The sequence below is a fragment of the Heterocephalus glaber genome, unplaced genomic scaffold (assembly GCF_053883595.1).
Source record: "Heterocephalus glaber isolate CG9 unplaced genomic scaffold, H.glaber_assembly_v1.0 deba00000071, whole genome shotgun sequence".
Taxonomy (NCBI): Eukaryota; Metazoa; Chordata; class Mammalia; order Rodentia; family Bathyergidae; genus Heterocephalus; species Heterocephalus glaber.
The window spans coordinates 35,494,732-35,512,342 of NW_028258137.1; the positions used below are offsets into that span (position 1 = coordinate 35,494,732).

General features: G+C 41.3%; 1 protein-coding gene across 3 annotated transcripts in view; it reads right to left on the bottom strand.

Annotated features, from left to right (window-relative positions):
- Positions 1-13,951, bottom strand: part of Heatr3 (HEAT repeat containing 3) — a 74,218-nt gene extending 60,267 nt beyond the window's left edge. For all 3 annotated transcript variants that reach the window (XM_021260943.2, XM_004847955.3, XM_087206783.1), the window contains exons 1-7: positions 13,655-13,951; positions 13,379-13,551; positions 10,958-11,045; positions 8,168-8,280; positions 5,832-5,941; positions 2,811-2,951; positions 1,109-1,386 (exon numbers count right to left, since the gene is read on the bottom strand). In XM_021260943.2, the coding sequence (XP_021116602.2) occupies positions 1,109-1,386; positions 2,811-2,951; positions 5,832-5,941; positions 8,168-8,280; positions 10,958-11,045; positions 13,379-13,551; positions 13,655-13,792 (1,041 nt within the window). In that variant the 5' untranslated portion in view covers positions 13,793-13,951. The remainder of the gene's footprint in view (positions 1-1,108; positions 1,387-2,810; positions 2,952-5,831; positions 5,942-8,167; positions 8,281-10,957; positions 11,046-13,378; positions 13,552-13,654) is intronic.
- Positions 13,952-17,611: the final 3,660 nt, after the last annotated feature.

The window sequence follows — 17,611 nt, forward strand, 5'->3', positions numbered from 1 at the left end:
AGAAAAGCCTGTAAGCACTGACTTGCTACATCCCACATATGGAAATGAGGTCAAGCACTTTCCAGGTCTACCACTCAGCCTTCCTGATACCTGCAGAGGTGATGACACTAAGGTTCCTCATCAATGGGCTCTTCAGAGGACAAGGCATATGGAGCTGTGCTTTCATCCATCTCCCTTTACTGATTTTAAGTACTACTCACTCATACTCTTACACAGAAGCACAAGTGACACAAGGCATAAATCTGGGAATCAAATGTATGCCCAGGGTGATTTTTAAGCCATTTTATGATTCATAAACAACTCAAGGATGGTATGACCTTTTCCTTTTTATTCACCCCAGAACATAACACAATGCTTTGGGTGTTCATACATAGTAGTTATCTGCAAAAAATTCTGATTTTTTTTTTTTTAGAACATCAAGTTATGCTTCACAAAACAGCCCAGGTATTCTATCCAAAAAGCCTTCTCAGCATCCTCCTGAGTTGGCCGTGGTGCCACATACCTATAATCCCAGCACTTGGGAGGCTGAAGCAAGAGGATCGTCATGAGTTCGAGGCTAGCCTATGTTACATAGTGAGTCCAAGGCCAGTTTGAACTACATAGTGAAACTCTCTCAAAAATAAATAAATAAATAAATAAATAAATAAAATAAAAGCAAGCATCCTCTTGCACTCTGTACCAAGTATTCAGAAACTACGCCGTTGGAAATCGAGGCATGGCCAGCCACCATTCTTAGCACAGCCTTTATGACTGACCATAGGTTTATGTCTGTCCCCGTAAGACGGAGGACAGGTCCCTGGGCCTTCACTAAGTCACTAAATGCCCTTACTGGGCTTGCAATCCTCCTACCTGAACTTCGCAGAGTGCTGGGATATAGGCATATGCCATCACATCCAGCACAGAAGTTCCATTTTAAATAAGAGATTATTTTTCCTCTCTGGAAGTAGACCTCTAATGTTACAATGAGAATCAATGAGAAAACAAGGCCAATTTTTACTGAAATCCATTTTCCATAGTTAATTTTACTGTAATATTTTTCTATAAAGCTAAGGATATTGAAAGAAAACAGCTGTATTAATCCACATTTGAGAGCATTAGTTTGACTTACTGGAAGTAAATCAGAAATGAAAGTTTTCCTTCTTGCTTTTCTTTTATGAGGAATTTCTTCCATTTCATCATCTTCCATCAAATTGTCACCATTAGCATTCTCGACAATGTCCTCAGCCACTGCAGCAGTTTTTAACCGTTGGGTTTCAGCCTCTTTCATCTGAATAACTATTTCAACAGCATCCATTTCCAAAACTTTGGACAAGATCTTTAGGATGGCATTTATGATTTCTGCCTGGCTCTTGGATGGAATAATGTCCTTTAGATTCCAGATTGTGCCTAGGGGGGAAAATGAGCATAAGGACAAAAGAACTGCCTATGAAATCTTACATTAAGTACAGTTTCCACAAGACTGGGTCCTGAGGCTCAGGTGTAATTTCAAATGCCTTTGTTTGATTTTATTAAACGTCAAGAAGAACTGCACAGAGGCAGCACCCTTTGTTATAACCTTCACAATCATCCCGCCTTGGCATACAATGCCTCTCTCTGATATACAACACACCATCAGATGAGAGAATGCCGGTCAGGTTTCTTTTAAAATGACAGTCAGTTGCTTTCTTTCATCTTTACCTAAGCTGGTCTTCTTAGCAACTTCTTATATTCCAAGAGTGGAATGGAATGGATTAAAATTCCAAGGTCTCATGTGCAGACCAGAGAGCAGGTTCTTAGCTTTTTGCTTATCAAAAGGGAATAGGAGCTACTATTAAGTAGTCAGATTAATTTTTTTCAAAAGTGACTATGAAAATAAAAACACCATGTAGGCATAGACCAAAAAGATTGAAAGTAGAGACTCACATGGATTACAGCCATGTTCACTGCAACATTATTCACAATAGCCAAAAGGTGAAGGTAACCCAAGTATTCATGGATACATGATGAATGGATAAAATACTGTTGATACACATGTAACAAAATATTATTCAGCCTCAAAAAGGGAAGAAATAATTGACACAGGCTATAACTGACACAAGCTGTAACATGGATAAACCTCGAGGACTTTAGGCTGAATGAAACAAGCCAGTTACAAAAAGACAAATATAAATGATTCCACTATATAAGTATCTAAGTAGTCAAATCATAGAGATGGTAAATAGAATGGTGGATGTCAGGGACTAGGAGCAGAAGAAAATGGGAAAACCTTGTATGCATCTGTGAATGTATTTCACATCACTAAACTAAACATGTAAAATGATTAAGATGGCAAATTTTATGTTATGTGCATCTTACCATATTTGAAAAACATAGCAAAACTTCTCATGATAAATTATCTCCGCAGAGCCAAAGGAAAAAGGCAAAGAATATATAGAAACAGTATAAAGTACCTATTACTCAACAGGTTACCAGATTATTTATTTCTATGCTCAGACAGACCAGGGTGAAAAGTCCTAGGGGTGAAGGACTCACAGAAAAGTAACAGTCATCTGTTGATTGCCCAGAGTCAGTTTCTGAACTCACTGCTAAGATATAAGAAGGGATCCTGACCATTGAATTTCTTTATCAGGCAACAAAGCTATTCTAGAACACTTTATAACTATGGACAACTGCTTGAATTAGGGTCTCTACTTAAATATTAAAATTTTCAGAACAGATACAAGTACAGAAACCCCTGATGTGGTGAAATGAAGAAAGACAACTTCAGTCTCCACCTCTATCCATCGCAAGTTACCAAAAAAATGCTCACATTTCATTTGGCTAAATTTTACCTGCCACCAGTGTCTTTAATAGAATGTATTCCATGGAACTGACAGGACAAAGCATTGCAGACTCCAGCACACTCAATGCTGTGGCACTGAAAGATTTCAGTAGGTCTGGGTTATCTTCAGTTACTGTCTGTAAACAATATGCTATAAGACAAAAAAAATTAAATATTTAGAAACAAATAAATTCTGTTTTCAATTTCTTTAGACACATGCAGTGTTTGTAAGACTTTACCTCAAGTATGGCATATGCAAACAAGGCTTCCTAAACTATCAGTGCTATACAAGAACTTTTTTTCCTTCTTTATTTTTTTTTTGAGACAGGGTCTCGCTATGTTGTTCAGGCTGTCCTTGAACTCACTATGTAGCCCAGGCTGACCTAGAACTTGCACAGTGATCCTCCTGCCTCAGCCTCCTAAGTGCTAGGATTATAGGCATGCATCACCACATTCAGTGCAAGAAACTTTTTTTTCTTAAAATTTCTATAGTGTTTCACAGAACTATTCTTTTATTAAATAAATTTAAAAGGCTCCTAAATGCTGTGGCAATGTCCAATCACTATAAACATTTATAACAGTTTATCCTTTATGTATTTATCACAAACCAGTGGTAAACTGCTTGTAAATAAACTACCAGTCTATGGACCAAACTCTTAGGGTAATTTTGTTGACTGAAACAAGACCTGGGTTTTAAGACATTCTGCCCTCCTTTAAATTCATCATGGCCTTAAAAAGTTAGGATTATTTCTGGTCAAACAACAGTATTTTAAGAAAAAAAAAGTCACTTTACATAAAGATATGAGCAATTGAGAAATGCGTAAAATATTAATAGACGTATACCACATTTATCACTTAACTTCTTTCCTTGGATTAATTAAAACAAGATAATGGATTACAAGTTGCATATCAGAAATAATGAACTGAATACATTAAAAACAATTGGGATTACATAAAGGTTTGACAGAAGAAACCACTTAAGAGACAGAAGAAAGCACTTAAGAGGGAGCAAACCCAAATTTGTTTTCTTTGAGGTATTTTATTCTATACAAATCCATTTCTTTCCAGGTCTAAAACTTGCAAAATAGATTATGCCAAATTAATTAAATCACACGCTACTGCTGTGATCTAATTTGGTTCCCAAAATACATTTGTATACAAATCCATATGTATAGGCACATAAGTACATATGCTTACATTCAAGTGTATTTTTTGAGATTATTTCACTTCAGCAAAAAAGTCAAGATAAGTATAATTGCTGCCATAAAGATAATAACAGTTCAAAAAATTATATTAATATATGACAGAAATTTATAAATTCACTTTACTATATGTAAGCCTTGCTTAATTTTCTTTTTTCGTTTTCTGAGACAGTCTCCTTATGTAGTTCAGGGTAGCCTTCAACTCACTATGTAGCCGAGGCTGACCTTGAACTTCCAGTGATCCTTCCACCTCAGTCTGGCAAGTGCTGGGATTACAGGTGTGAGCCACCACACCTAGCAACCTTGCTTAATTTTCAAAACAAAAAGGACATTTGTTTATACAATCACTGGGCTTTAGCTCAGAGGTGCTGCCTGCCTCACAAGCTCAAGGTCCCAAGTTTGATCCCTGGTACCAAAAAAAAAAAGAGTATTTATTTACAATCATGACTTTAGCTCAATGCATAAAGAAGACAGTATTATCCATGCAAAATGATTTTATTCTGATCCATATTGAAAAAAATTCGTTAGAGGCCGGGGATTTAGCTCAGTGGTTCCTCCGCGCAAGGTCCTGAGTTCAATCCCTGGTACCAAAAAAGAAAAAATTCATTAGAGGCTAGGGATTTAGCTCAGTGGTTCCACTGCCTGCCTCACAAGTTCAAGGTCCTGAGTTCAATCCCCGGTACCCCCCCCCCCCGCCAAAATTCATTAGAGGAAAAAGAACAAAAAAATAGCTAAATCTATTTGACAAGAGGCACAAAAATAAAGTTTTTATTTTAAACTTTCCTGAAATTCTCTTAGTGTAATAAAAGTTTTCCTGAGATTAAGTTACCTACCAATTTCCTAAAAGCAGTGGAACTTTTTTTTTTTGCTGCCGGGGACTGAACTCGGGACCTTGTGCTTTCGAGGCAGGTAGCGGAACCACTGAGCTAAATTCCCAGCCCTGAACTATTTTTGAAATTCTTATTTACTCATAATGCTGCCCCTAAAGATTCCATTTTGAGAAACTGATTTTTAAATTTTTTCTAGTGGTATTTATTCTACTTTTTTTTTTCTTCTCTGTTCTCTTAAAAGTATCCATTAGAGCCAAGGGAAGCATCAATAGGGAGAAGATACTTCTTCCTTGCAGAAGAAAAGCATAGTTAAAAGGACAGCTAGGTGCCTGATATGATGGGTAGAAAACATCACTTTGCCTCAGTTATTTCTGTCTCACCCAGAACCCTGCTGAGCAGCCCACCTTCTGGTTTCAGTCTCTGCTCCATGCTGAGCTGAGGGTGCCCAGTGGCTTACTAACCCAAGACAGAGAGGGTGGGAAGGCAGCCAAGTGCAGGTGAAGTTGCTGGGCTTTGCTCCCCCTGCCCATAGGGAGGGAAGCAGGCCTAAAGGGAAAATTCGATCCTTTCTTTCTCTCTCTCTACAAAAAAGCCCAGGCTATCAATCAGTTTTCTGTTGGAAGTGTGAGATATTGGTACAAAACATTTAAGTAAGTCTAGATTCCAACTAACTTTGGCTCAAAGGCCTAGTTAATTGTAGGTTATTATTTTTTAGTAAATGGAGATGAAAACTTCAAGAATTCATAAAAGCTTCTAAGAAGTAACAGACTAGAAATCACACAGGCTCACATAATTACCTTCCTCCGTTTCAGAACAAAAAGCAGAAAAATTATATAAGTAAAGACTTAATAAGCTTCAAAACAAACAGAACTCCTCTGCTACAAATTTATATGTAATAAGATAAAAATCACTCTTGTAGAATAAACATGCTATATCTGAATACAAATTTTTTAATAAGGCTACACATACTTAGAAAATCATCACCTTTTCTTCACTTACCTACTGAAATAGCCAGGTCAACATTGGTGGAAAACCTACTTAAATACTTTAACACAATCTCCAAACACCCTTCTTTGTTGAATATAGATATTGCTCTACTACTGCATTCACTAAATTGAAGGGGGGAAAAAAAAGTTTTACTATTCACATTTTAACAGTAAGAAATCAACCACAGAAATCCATGAAAAAAATTAATTAAGATTTACAGAACCAAAGAGTTGGAGTCAAACAACCACCATTTTTATAGATGAAGAAACAAATGCCCATTCATATTCACTATACCTAAGAACTGGCGATCTGCATTTTATTTCCATCATGGTGGGCTCTTTGACTATCTTTTTATCATGACAGCTTCCTCACAGAAATTTAGGAGACCTTGGGAATCCTTAAATCCAACTCCCCAATTTACAGATGAGAAAACCCAAGCCTAAAAGGTACAGTAATCTGTCCAAAGATCATAATCTTGTTAGGGACAGAGCTAGGCCCAGAACCTAGGTTCTCTAGGCCCAGCTTGCTATTCTTTCCATTACAGCACAATAATAAGTTCAAATAAGGACAAAAGGCCTCTTATTATGGAGAAAGTACAGATATAAAGGAAAATCACTTTATTCATTCCTTCTAGACTGCAATTTTAATTTAATCAGTAGAATTTGCAATGTGAGAAATTACTGATGATTATATTTGAAATTATACTACCCTTTTTTGTTTGTTTGAGACTGGGTCTCACTATGTAGTTCAGGCTGGCCTTGAACTCACTATGTAGCCCAGGCAGGGCTCGAACTTGCGGCGATCCTCCTGTCTCAGCCTCCTGAGTGCTAGAATTACAGGCATGCACCACCATGCCCAGCTATACTACCTTTTGTGAGAGAATCAGAGAGCTATCACTGTTACTAATGAGCATACACACTAAATACAGGGTGAACTGAGCTAATTGTAACAATTTTATCCACGTTCCCAGAGAAAGATACTCCTCTACACATACACACATGTCACACTAACAGAGCTAACAGAGCTGACTACATTATTAAATTAAGTCAGTCATCTTGGGAAAAAATATTTTCTGTTTGCTGTCTATACCTATCTATGTACCTAGTTTCTGCAGCACTGAAATATAATCAAAAGACAAGTCACATGAGTGAAGATAATCTGAAATATAAACTATGAAACAAAAACATTAAAAGCTGTGATAACTATAAATAATAAAACATTCTAGAAAAAGAAATCACTTTTAAGATATATTCAGGCACTTCTCAAAGAAATTAAAAGAAAAAAGATTTCATGGCAGGCATGGTGACACTGGTTTGTAATCCTAGCACTCTGGAGGCCAAGGCAGGAGGATCACAAGTCTGAGGCCAGCCTGAGCTACACAACAAGATTTTGTCTCAAAATACAAAAAAAATCCAGTTGAACAACTTACAGAAGTTGGGGGTGTAGCTCAGTGATAGAGCACATGCTTCGCATGCAGGAAGCCCTGGGTTCAATTCTCAGCATTAAAAAAAAAAGCAAGTTAACATTATCTAGTGCACAAAAACAGGACTGATGAGTTTGCTTGAATGCCATTTCCTTAAGTCTGATCTCGCTGTTATTTCTGGTGGAATGCACCCACCAGTTTAAAATGAAATCACAAGCAAGTTCAGACTGCTACATAGGCAGCTTTTCAGGATCCAGCTTAAATCTTATATCCTAAGAACTACTTGTGCTTTTCGATCAGTGATAACTGCTGCTGACTGAAAATAAGGAACTATGACAGAATCCTGCCATAATTATGGAGATAAAATGCAGCAGAACAAAGTAAATCCAGGTTGTGCCTGCAGCATTTCCATCCCCAGCAGCCGATCCACTCTGCCCCTACCAGGGGATATGATCATGGAATGGGAAGCAGCCTTCTACTGAGCCCAAGGGAACTTCTCTTGGGCATCTACTTCCCAATCAAACGGTCACTGCCATGAAGAGGAGTAAAGCACATCATGGGTTGTGGTCCCTCTCTCATTCCAGATAGCAAAGCAGGTAGCACAGGGCCAACTAGCTGCTGCTGGGGGTATGCAGGAGCTAGGGAGAAAGGAGGGACAGCAGGTGCTAATGGTCGTGACTCCTCTTATTTTTGTCAGTAGTAGTAACTGGAGGGAAGAGACGTTAAAATAAAGGTAAGTCATGAGGAAAAAAGACCCTGGGAAGGACAGCTGATCTCAGGTAACGCAGTACTACCTCCCACTACCTATTACCATCATGGAGTCACAGGTCTACTTGGGGGAGCAGAGGTTTCTACACAGTTTAACAGAAAGAGTAGCAGTCTGAGTAGTGATGTAATTGAAGGCTATGCTTGGAAAGCATCTTACCATATATTCCACAGCACGTTCACAGCCTCATTGGCTATGTTCTCAATAGCATTTCTGTTCTGATCTTTTTTCTCTTGTGGAGACATCTCATTTGAATCCAGTCCAGCATTACACTGCAACCAGATAATCACGATTAGTACACTGGTTCAAAAGAATGATTAAATAAAAAGCTAATGATAGTGAAGAATCACAAAAATTAAACATCAGAAATTACAGTATAGTGGTTAACAGGACTATGAAATTCTCATAAGCACTACAATTCCCATAAGTATATGCTCCTTTGGCAAGAAACACAGACAAGAAAGGTTTCCAAGTCATTGTAAAAACTGGATATACAGCATTTCACATTTTTAAACGAAAGTGAAAATTCAATGCAAACTTTTCCTAATGTGATAAAAAGCAGTAAGGGGCCGGGGATTTAGCTCAGTGGTTCCGCTGCCTGCCTCACAAGTGCAAGGACCCGAATTCGATCCCGGGTACCAAAAAAAAAAAAAAGCAGTAAGGAAGGCAAAGAAAAAGCTGGGTGTGGTGGTGCACACCCATAATCCCAGCATCCAGGAGGCTGAGGCAGGAGGATTGCTCCAAGTTTGAGGCCAACCTGGGCCTAGTGAGTTCAAGACCATTCCAAACTATATAGCGAGTCTGCTTCTCAACCCCTCCCCCAAAAAGAAGGTAAAGAAGTATAAGCAATAATATTTGTATAGTACCCACTAAGGCAATATGTACCTACGCTTATGTATCTACATATTGTTAGGTATTTCAGAGCCCCCACAGAGCAAGGCCCCTCCTTTCCTTTCCCTTTACCCCACTCTGGCCACAAGGAACAGGGAACTTCTGCATAGCTGAGGCATGACCTCCCTTTGTTAGTGACTTTCTGCCTAGTTAAGGTCTTTCTGCCCCACCAGTTTCTTAGTCAGATATTCCAGTGAGACAGGGGCTTCCCAAAAGCAGTTACTCCATCTGCCCCCCCCCCCGACCGAAACCTATTGTTACATACCCCAGCCCCAATTACCCACCCTCACCATTGGACTAGTGCTCTCCCACCTGCAAGATCCCTATATAAGCTTCCAGCTCAGCCCATACAGTTGCTGGTCTCCATTCTGAGTCAGCCCGGCAGGCTGCAGACTGCCGCCCCAATAAAGCTTGCTTGAACGTCCATGTGTGTGGCCCCCTTCTTCGGCGACCTTTCAAATATATCATTTAATCTTTACAACAAGCCTATGAAATGATGAACTTTTTTCTTCCCCTATCATCAGGGATTGAACCCAGGGCCTTTGCACTAATTTACATCCCCAGCCCTTTTTTATTTTTTGAGATAGGGTCTTGCTAAGTTGCTGAGGCTGTACTCGAACTTGCATTCCTCCTGCCTCAGCCTCCCAGAGTGCTAGGATCACAGTTGTATGCCACATCTGGCTTGAGGAAGATGAACTATGATCCCTAATCTCCTGACACCACTATAGGGCAGCTGAGGTACAGAGAGGCTGCTGAAGATACAGCTTACTATGTGGTAAAGCTGGCCTTCAAATGTAGGCATTCTGGCCCCAAAGCTGGTGCTGTTAGCCACTCTGCAGTACTGCCTCTTTAGTACAGTCCATGGCATCCTCTAAAGAACTGCTCCACCTGGGGCTTCTATATTCTTGACATTTTGGACCAGATAACTTTTAGAGGGGCAGGGGCTGCCCTTTGCGTTGTAGGAGGTTCAGCAACATTTTGAGCCTCTATCCACTGGAAGCCAGAAGTAAGCCTTACCCCATGAGCCTTGACAACCAGAAATGTCTCCAGATATTGCCAGACGACCCCTGTCGGGTAAACCACCCCCAGCTGAGAATCAGAAAAAAGAACTGATGCCTCACATCAAAACTAAATATATTCCATGTAGCCTTAATTGAAAATTACCCACCAATACAGAGTGGCAAGCCAGAGGCAGAGAGTGAGCTCCTCTGCCACTGAACTACAGCATGTAACAGGAATAGCATGATATTAAGCTGGAGAACTCAATGTTATCTTCACAACAGGTTCATAATATGGCCTGGCTGTTATTTCCATCAAATGGAAATAATAATACTGGCCTCCAGCTGGGGAATGTAGCTCAGTAGTTAGAGCATTTCCCTAGTACATTCAAGGTCTCAGGTTTGAATTCCAGGCAAGAAAAAAGCTAAAACCTACCTCATGAAAACAAAACAAAAGAATCTGCGTCATAGAACTGCTGTGAGGATTAAAATATACACCATAAGGGCTGGGGATTTAGCTCAGTGGTTTCGCCGCCTGCTGCGCAAGCACAAGGACCGGAGTCCAATCCCCGGTACCAAAAAAAAAAAAGAAAAATATACACCATAAAAACATGACTTGGAACATAAATAAACAAAGGATAAATACTAATTATTTTTATTGTATGAAGTTTAAAGTCTAAAGGAGTCTGTATAGTTTTAGGAAGGTCTTTTCCAACTATAAATAAAGTAGTGTGGACAAAAAAGTAGATGGCTATTAATGTTTAATGATTAATAAGAGTAAATCAATGTTTCCAGGAAAAGAAACTCCTATAGAATGTTTTGCTGTTTTCTGGTTTTGTTTTTTTTAGACAGGGTCTCACTTTGTAGTTCAGGCTGGCCTCAAACTCATGGCGATCCTCTTGCCTCAGCCTCCTGAGTGCTGGGCCTACAGGCGTGTACTACCATGCCTGGCAACAGGAGGACAAAGTAACAAATACCCAAGTACTCAAAAAAGAAAAAGGGTCTGTCTCCTACAAGCCGAATAGAAGCTGTCATTCGAAACACTGTAAAAATTGCATACCTCTTTCAGCAAGGCCACGAGAGGAGTCATGATGTCCTTGGTCACCATGTCATCACACACTTCAAAACCTCCACAAGCACTGAGGTTTCTACATAAGAAGATTAAAGCATGTTTCACGTCCAGATCATATGTCACAAATTTATTTCTATTTTTAACCATACTTTAGGTTTCCCAAAGGAAGTCATTATTATTTCCATCATATGCTGAGGAACCAGTCCACAGATTTCTAACTGTTATAGTTCTTATTCTATAAAATGTAAACAAATGGTTGCCAAGTAACAACTTAGTTCTGAGGTCACAGGTGCATGGCTATAGGAAAGGGAGAAAACTTTTCCTATTTAACATGAATAAATTGCATCCTGTATGAAGAGACCATTGTTTGGCCTCTAGACTACAAAGGGGGCTCACTGGTAAAGCACTTGCATAGATACACAAGACCCTGGTTTTGAGTCCCAGAACTGTGCAAAAAAGAAAAAAAAAAAAAAAGACTTCATGGGCAGCAAGGAGCAAGGTAAGGCTACTGAGAGGACACACCCGAAGCAGCCCTAGTTACATTTAATTTAACTGGAAGGACACTGCTTGCCTTCTTAACTCTGTGCCAGGCACTAAGAATGTGGACATAAATTGAAAGATGCCCCAACAATTTCCAAGGGACTCCCAGCTCGTGAGTGTTTTAGGGGAAGGGCAGGGCTTTCCAATTACTTTTCTCCCTGGATCAGAAGGACACCCACCTGTGCTCCCTCAAGTGACTAATCCTACTCATCCCCAGGTCTCATCTCAAACACCACTCACTCAGAGTTTTCTTCCCGGAACCCCCAGTTATACCCTCACATTGCATCCTCTGCAATTACCACTGGTTTTAATTAAACACTTAGGAGATATGGTTATTTGGTTAATGTATGTTGCCCTCGATAGACTTTAAGATTCATTAATGAAGGGCTGGGGATGTAGCTCAGTGGCTCTGTGCCTGCCTTGCAAGTGCAAGGTCCTGAGTTCAATCTTCAGTACTGGAAAATAAAAAATCTGGTACCTGGCACACAGTAGGCACTTAATATATATTTTTGCTAAGTCAGTGACTGACATATCAATACATATAGACAAGAGCTATAGGAACTACAGCCCAGTGTGGTGCCACATGCCTATAATCTCAGTACTCAGGAGGCTGAGGCAAAAGGAACATGGGTTTGAGGCCAACCTGGGCCAGTGACAGCCAATCTCAAAAAACCAAACAGCAAAAAACTACTACTCTTACCCCCTCTACAGTCCATTCTCCACACAGCCATCATAGTGGCCTTTTCGAAAGGTAAATTACAGCTAGTAATTACACCAATAATACCAGAGCTCTGGGAGGCTGAGCAAGAAGAATGGAAGTTTGAGTGACTTGCCAAGACCCTGTCTCAAAATAAAACACAAAAAGGGCTGGAGATGTAGCTCAGTGCAAAGGGCCTGGATTCAATTCTTGGGACTGCCAAAAACAAACAAAAAAAGTCCAGGTGTGGTGGTGCACTCTTGTAATCTCAGCACTTGGAAGGCTGAGGCAGAAAGGACCACTGCAAATTCAAGGCCAGCCTGGGCTACACACAGAGTCCAGGGCCAGCCTGAACTACATTGTGAAACTCTGTCTCAAAAGAAAAGTTAAGTTGCTCGTGTCATTTCCCACCTTAGGGTTGGTTCTTCAGCTCTATACCACCCTATATCTTGCCCATTCTCCAGCCTCCTCTCCTAATATGTAATTCCCCACCCCTACTCTACTCTGCCACACTACCTTTTCTGTTCTTTAACCATGCCAAGCTGTGAACTGTGTCACTTCTCTGCTGCTGCTGTTGCCTCCGTGGGGAATACTCTTCCCCTATTTTTTTCCATGTCTGGCTCTCTCACCTTCTGGTCTGGGTTCATAAATGTCATCTAGAAAACACTCAATGTAAATTTCCTACCTGCAACTCACTATCCTCTTGTTTTTCCATAACACTTCTCACTAGTATTATCTGTTTTACCTTTTTACTAGTTGCTTGCCCAACCCCCTTCAACCTAGCTTCTGCAAAGACAAGGACCTTGGTTGTCTTGCTCAACGTCTGCCCTCTCAAAATCCCTTGCTTAAAGAGTAATTCGTGGCACCCAGACTGGAAGAGTTCATCCAAACAGGAAGCTATGAAAGATTTTTGGAGCGGGGAAAATGTGCACAAGTCTGAGGGCAAAACGCCATAGCAGGTGGCTCGTGCTGGTGGCAGACGGAATGCATGTAGTATTGGGTCCTCTAGAGCCTAGAGACAATATTGCCCTCACCCCACTCCGTGAGAGCAGGGCAGGCTTTTCGCCCCGACAGGAGGATCGAACATTAGGAGGGGATGTCTTGCACCTAGAAAGCTCTGGCTGACCGCTCCGACTCCCAGACCCCAGGCGCGGGGGCATCTCCCGGCTCACCTCAGCGCTCCAGCCGCAGTCTCCCTGACCGAAAGGCTGGGGTCCAGCAGCAGCGGTCCGAGCCGGCGTACTGCATCCCGGCGGGCCAGGTCCGCGATCGCCGGGCGCTGCTGCACCAGCCGGGCCAGCCCCGCGCAGGCGCATTCGCGGACCTCGGCGCTTGGGTGCTGGAGCTGCGGACAGAGCCAGGTGTCAGAGGTGGCGCAGTGCGCACGCGCGTCTAGGTCCACCGCCCACCCCGAGTCCCCGGGCGTCAGCCAAGGGACCTTCTCTCACCCTTTCGAGAAACTCTGCCACTGGCCCGTCGTCTTCCTCGTCTCCAGTCCCATTTGCCGCCGCTGCTGCCTCAACCTGACAGTTGCCTGTAGGGGAGAACTGAGGTCGCTTGAAGCGCTTCGTCCGGCTTTTGCCCATGGCGACGTGCGCTCTGGTGAAAAGCCGACCAAGGAAAGCAACAGCACACAGTGAAGGTGGCCGAACTGGTGATAAGGCCTGGTCGCCAAGGGATATTCGTGTCTACTCTGACGGCCTGAACACACATGGAGAAGCTGCACGCATGCGCGCAATACGTCGCCGGAGGGGGCTGGCGCGAGAAATGCGCAAGCGTAGAAGACAGCGTGGGCGGGCCAGCCCTGTCGGGAGGCGGAGCCCTGTGGATTTTTCTGGGAATAGCATTAACACCCGCCCCACCTCCTTAACTGTTAGGTAAACTCTGTGCGGAAGAAAAGTTCCATCTCATCCTGACTCTACCCTCAAAGGGTTGACTTTTCCAAGGGAAAGCATTAACTTTTAACTTGTATAGCATATTTTAATAATCACAGAGGTATAGCTCCTTTTTTTTTTTTTGAGACAAGGTCTCGCTATGTAGATCAGGCTGGCCTTGAACTCGCAGTGATCCTCATGCTTCAGCCTCCTGAGTGCTGGGATTACAGGCGTGAGGCCCTAGGCCCAGTTTAAAAGATGTTGGGGTGGGGGTGGGGGGATGTTGGTATGAGTATCGAACTCAGGACCTTGCGCTTGCAAGGTAGGTGCGGTGCCCGAGCTAAATCCCTGGCCCCTAAAAGATGTTTTAAAGAAAGCTAGTTATCTAGTGGTTGTTGGTTGAAATGGTCCTGGTCAATTTGTGTTGTAGGATATTTATATCTTTGCCCTTGCAATCTATTGCCTGTTTTGATGAACAGTCTGTAAATGGAAAGGAAAAAAACAGCAAAAAACTGGATGTAGTGGTACATGCCAGAACTCCAGGAAGCTGAGGCAGGAGGATCAAAAGTTCAAGCTCAGCCTGAGCAATTTAGTAATTTAGCAAGACCCTGTCTCAAAGTAAGAAATGAGAGACTGAGGGTGTACAAGTGAAAAGGCCCTGGATTCAACCCCCAGGAACCCCCCATCCCCCAGAAAACATACAAACTAAAAACAGGTTGGGGACAAGTCACATCTACTGATAGGATTTACTCCTAATACAGATGGTCCTAAATCCTAACTCACACAACCTTAGGAAAATAAAAAACCCTAAGTGGTTATCAAACACGCATTAATTTCTTTTCTTCCACAGTGCAGTGAAAGCATTTTAAGGCATTCCATTTACCTAAAACTTCTTCACCATGCTCATCGATATTGGTCATTATTATAAATATTGGTAATTATTATTTCTCATTTTAGTCATTTTAATGGGTGAATAGCAACTGGAACTCTCAAATGTGGATGGTAAGAATGTAAAGTAGTACACTTAGTTTAGAAAACAATTTGGTTTGTTTTTTTTTTTTTTGGTACCAGGGATCAAACTCGGGACCTTGCACTTGTGAGCCAGGCGCTGGAACCACTGAGCTAAATCCCCAGCCCAAGTTTTATGTTTTTGGTTGGTTTTTTTGAGGGGGGGTACTGGGGATCAAACTCGGGTCCTTGCACTTGCGAGCCAGGCCGCAGAACCACTGAGCTAAATCCAGCTGGTTGTTTCTTATAAAGCTAAATATACTCAGCCTATGACCCAGCAACTCCACTTCAAGGTAATCCCCCAAAATGAGCATATATCCACCCAGCCTTGTACAAGATGATTCATAGAAGCTGCAGCAGTAGCAGTCAGTGCTTGCCTAGCATGTATGAGGTCTTGGATTAAATCGAAAGTACTGCAAACAATAAAAAATGAAAAGTCACAATTGAAAACCCAAATGCCCATCAATAGGTGAGGGGGTTAAAAAAAAACCCAACATATATATTAATACCGAATTGTTTCTCTAGTGTGAGAAACTGAAAGTGTAAATGACCAAAATGTATAATAGTTAATGTGAAATAGGAAGAAAAGGTCCAAAGGGGAAGGGAAAGAGGAAGAGGAAGGGGGAGGATAGGGGAAAGGAAAGAAGGGAAAGAAAAAAATATGAGAAAAGAAGGAAAAAACGGAAACAGTCTTTGTAAATAGGAAGGGGTGGAGGGTTGACAGGAGGGCAGGGGAATGGGGAAAAAATAAGAACCAAGATACATCATGTAAAGGTACAAAGTCCCAATGATGAATGTCATCATAATGTATACTTAAAATGTACCAATAAACTTAATGAGTAAAAAATGTTGAGAAAGTAAGATTGAAAAATATGGAACTGTACTATTAACAGGATAATTTCATGTACATGGAAGTCTAGAAAAGACTAATCCATAGTGGTAGAAATTAAGTCAGATTAAGACAGCAGTTACTTGGGGCAGGGGCCAGGGGCTAGGGATGGGACCTGCTAAGTCTATCTTTTGAGGGGATAGAAATGTTCTGTATCTTGTGGTGACTGATGCAAGAGTACCACATTTATGAAAACTTTTCAAACTATAGTTAGGATGGATACATTTTATTACATGTAAATTAATCTAACGTTCATTTTTTTGTGCAGAGATGATGCTGGGGACTGAACCCAGAGCCTTTGTGCATGCTAATCGTTGAGGTACATCCCTAGCCCCAGATAATTATAATGGGCACCATTCTGTTTGGGCAGTAAGCTTTCTACTGACAGGGATCCCTCCCCATGTTCCAGTGACTGCTCTAAGAGCTTGCATACTCTAAGCCATGGAACCAACAATCCCATGAGATGAGGGAACTGAGGCACAGAGAAGTTTTGCTGTTTGCCGAAGAGTGTATGATCTGTAAATGACAGAGACGGGATTTAACCTCCACGCGCTCCAGAGTTTGGTTGGTAATAAGTGAAATATACTGTTTTACTTGTTACCTAAGAGCTAGTAAAGTGAAGATTCAACATTTTATTACACACCACCAGGTAAAGGGAGGAACATAGAAAATTTCTTTAAGAGCAGAAGACAGACTCCCAACTTGGGCAATACACTTCCTATTTCTCCCCAAGTAAAACTATTCCATTTAGCACTCATATTTATCACCTTACCAAAAAGAAGTGTTTTCTGCACCTACACAGCTTGAAGTTGTAAAAGGATGAATAGTTAACTCTTGCCTTCCTTGTCTACTTCAACCCCTCTCCGGGAATTAAACCTGTTTCTTATTCTCCCCATAATTCCTACTGACATGCTATTGCCCTCTCTGGCTTGTCAGTATCATATCCTGGCCTGGTAGGTAAGAACGTCACTCTCCAGTATGCTCCCTTCCATTTCTCCTTTATTGAACAAAAGTGAACCAAATTTTTTTTTGTTATAGGATTTATTGAGACAAGATGTTACTATATTGCACAGGCCAGTTTCTAACTCCTGGGCTCAAGCAAGTCCTACTGTCTCTCGGCCTCCCAAGTAGCTCTGACTACAGGTGCATGGGACTATACCTGGCTGAAATTCTTGATGAGATCTACACTCACTGTTTAAATTACTAGGGAAATGCAAATATTGCTCACTGTTGAATTAGGGAGTGCACCAAACCAAAAGCTCCTTTCTTGCACAACCTTCATTTTTCTTGAATAATTACCTTTTTCATTATCCTGGCTTCCTATCTGTCATTTTTTTCCAAGTGTCTGACATCTTTGTCAATCTCAAACATACTAATTCCAGTTTCTTCCCCAAGATTTCCCTTCTGTCCTCCTGTTCTATCTGGACTGGTTGCTGTCTTGAGAATGCTGCACAGTGCCCTGGACTTCCAATGTGATCGTGTTGGATTCATTTCCTATGACTGTATACGAAGAGATGGTAATGTTCACGGTGATGATTATGTTGGTTTATAGTGGAGCTTGGTGGAAGTTACTCTGTTATTTGAAAGTATTCCATATACATTAAATTTACAAATGTTCTCAGAGGGCTAGCATG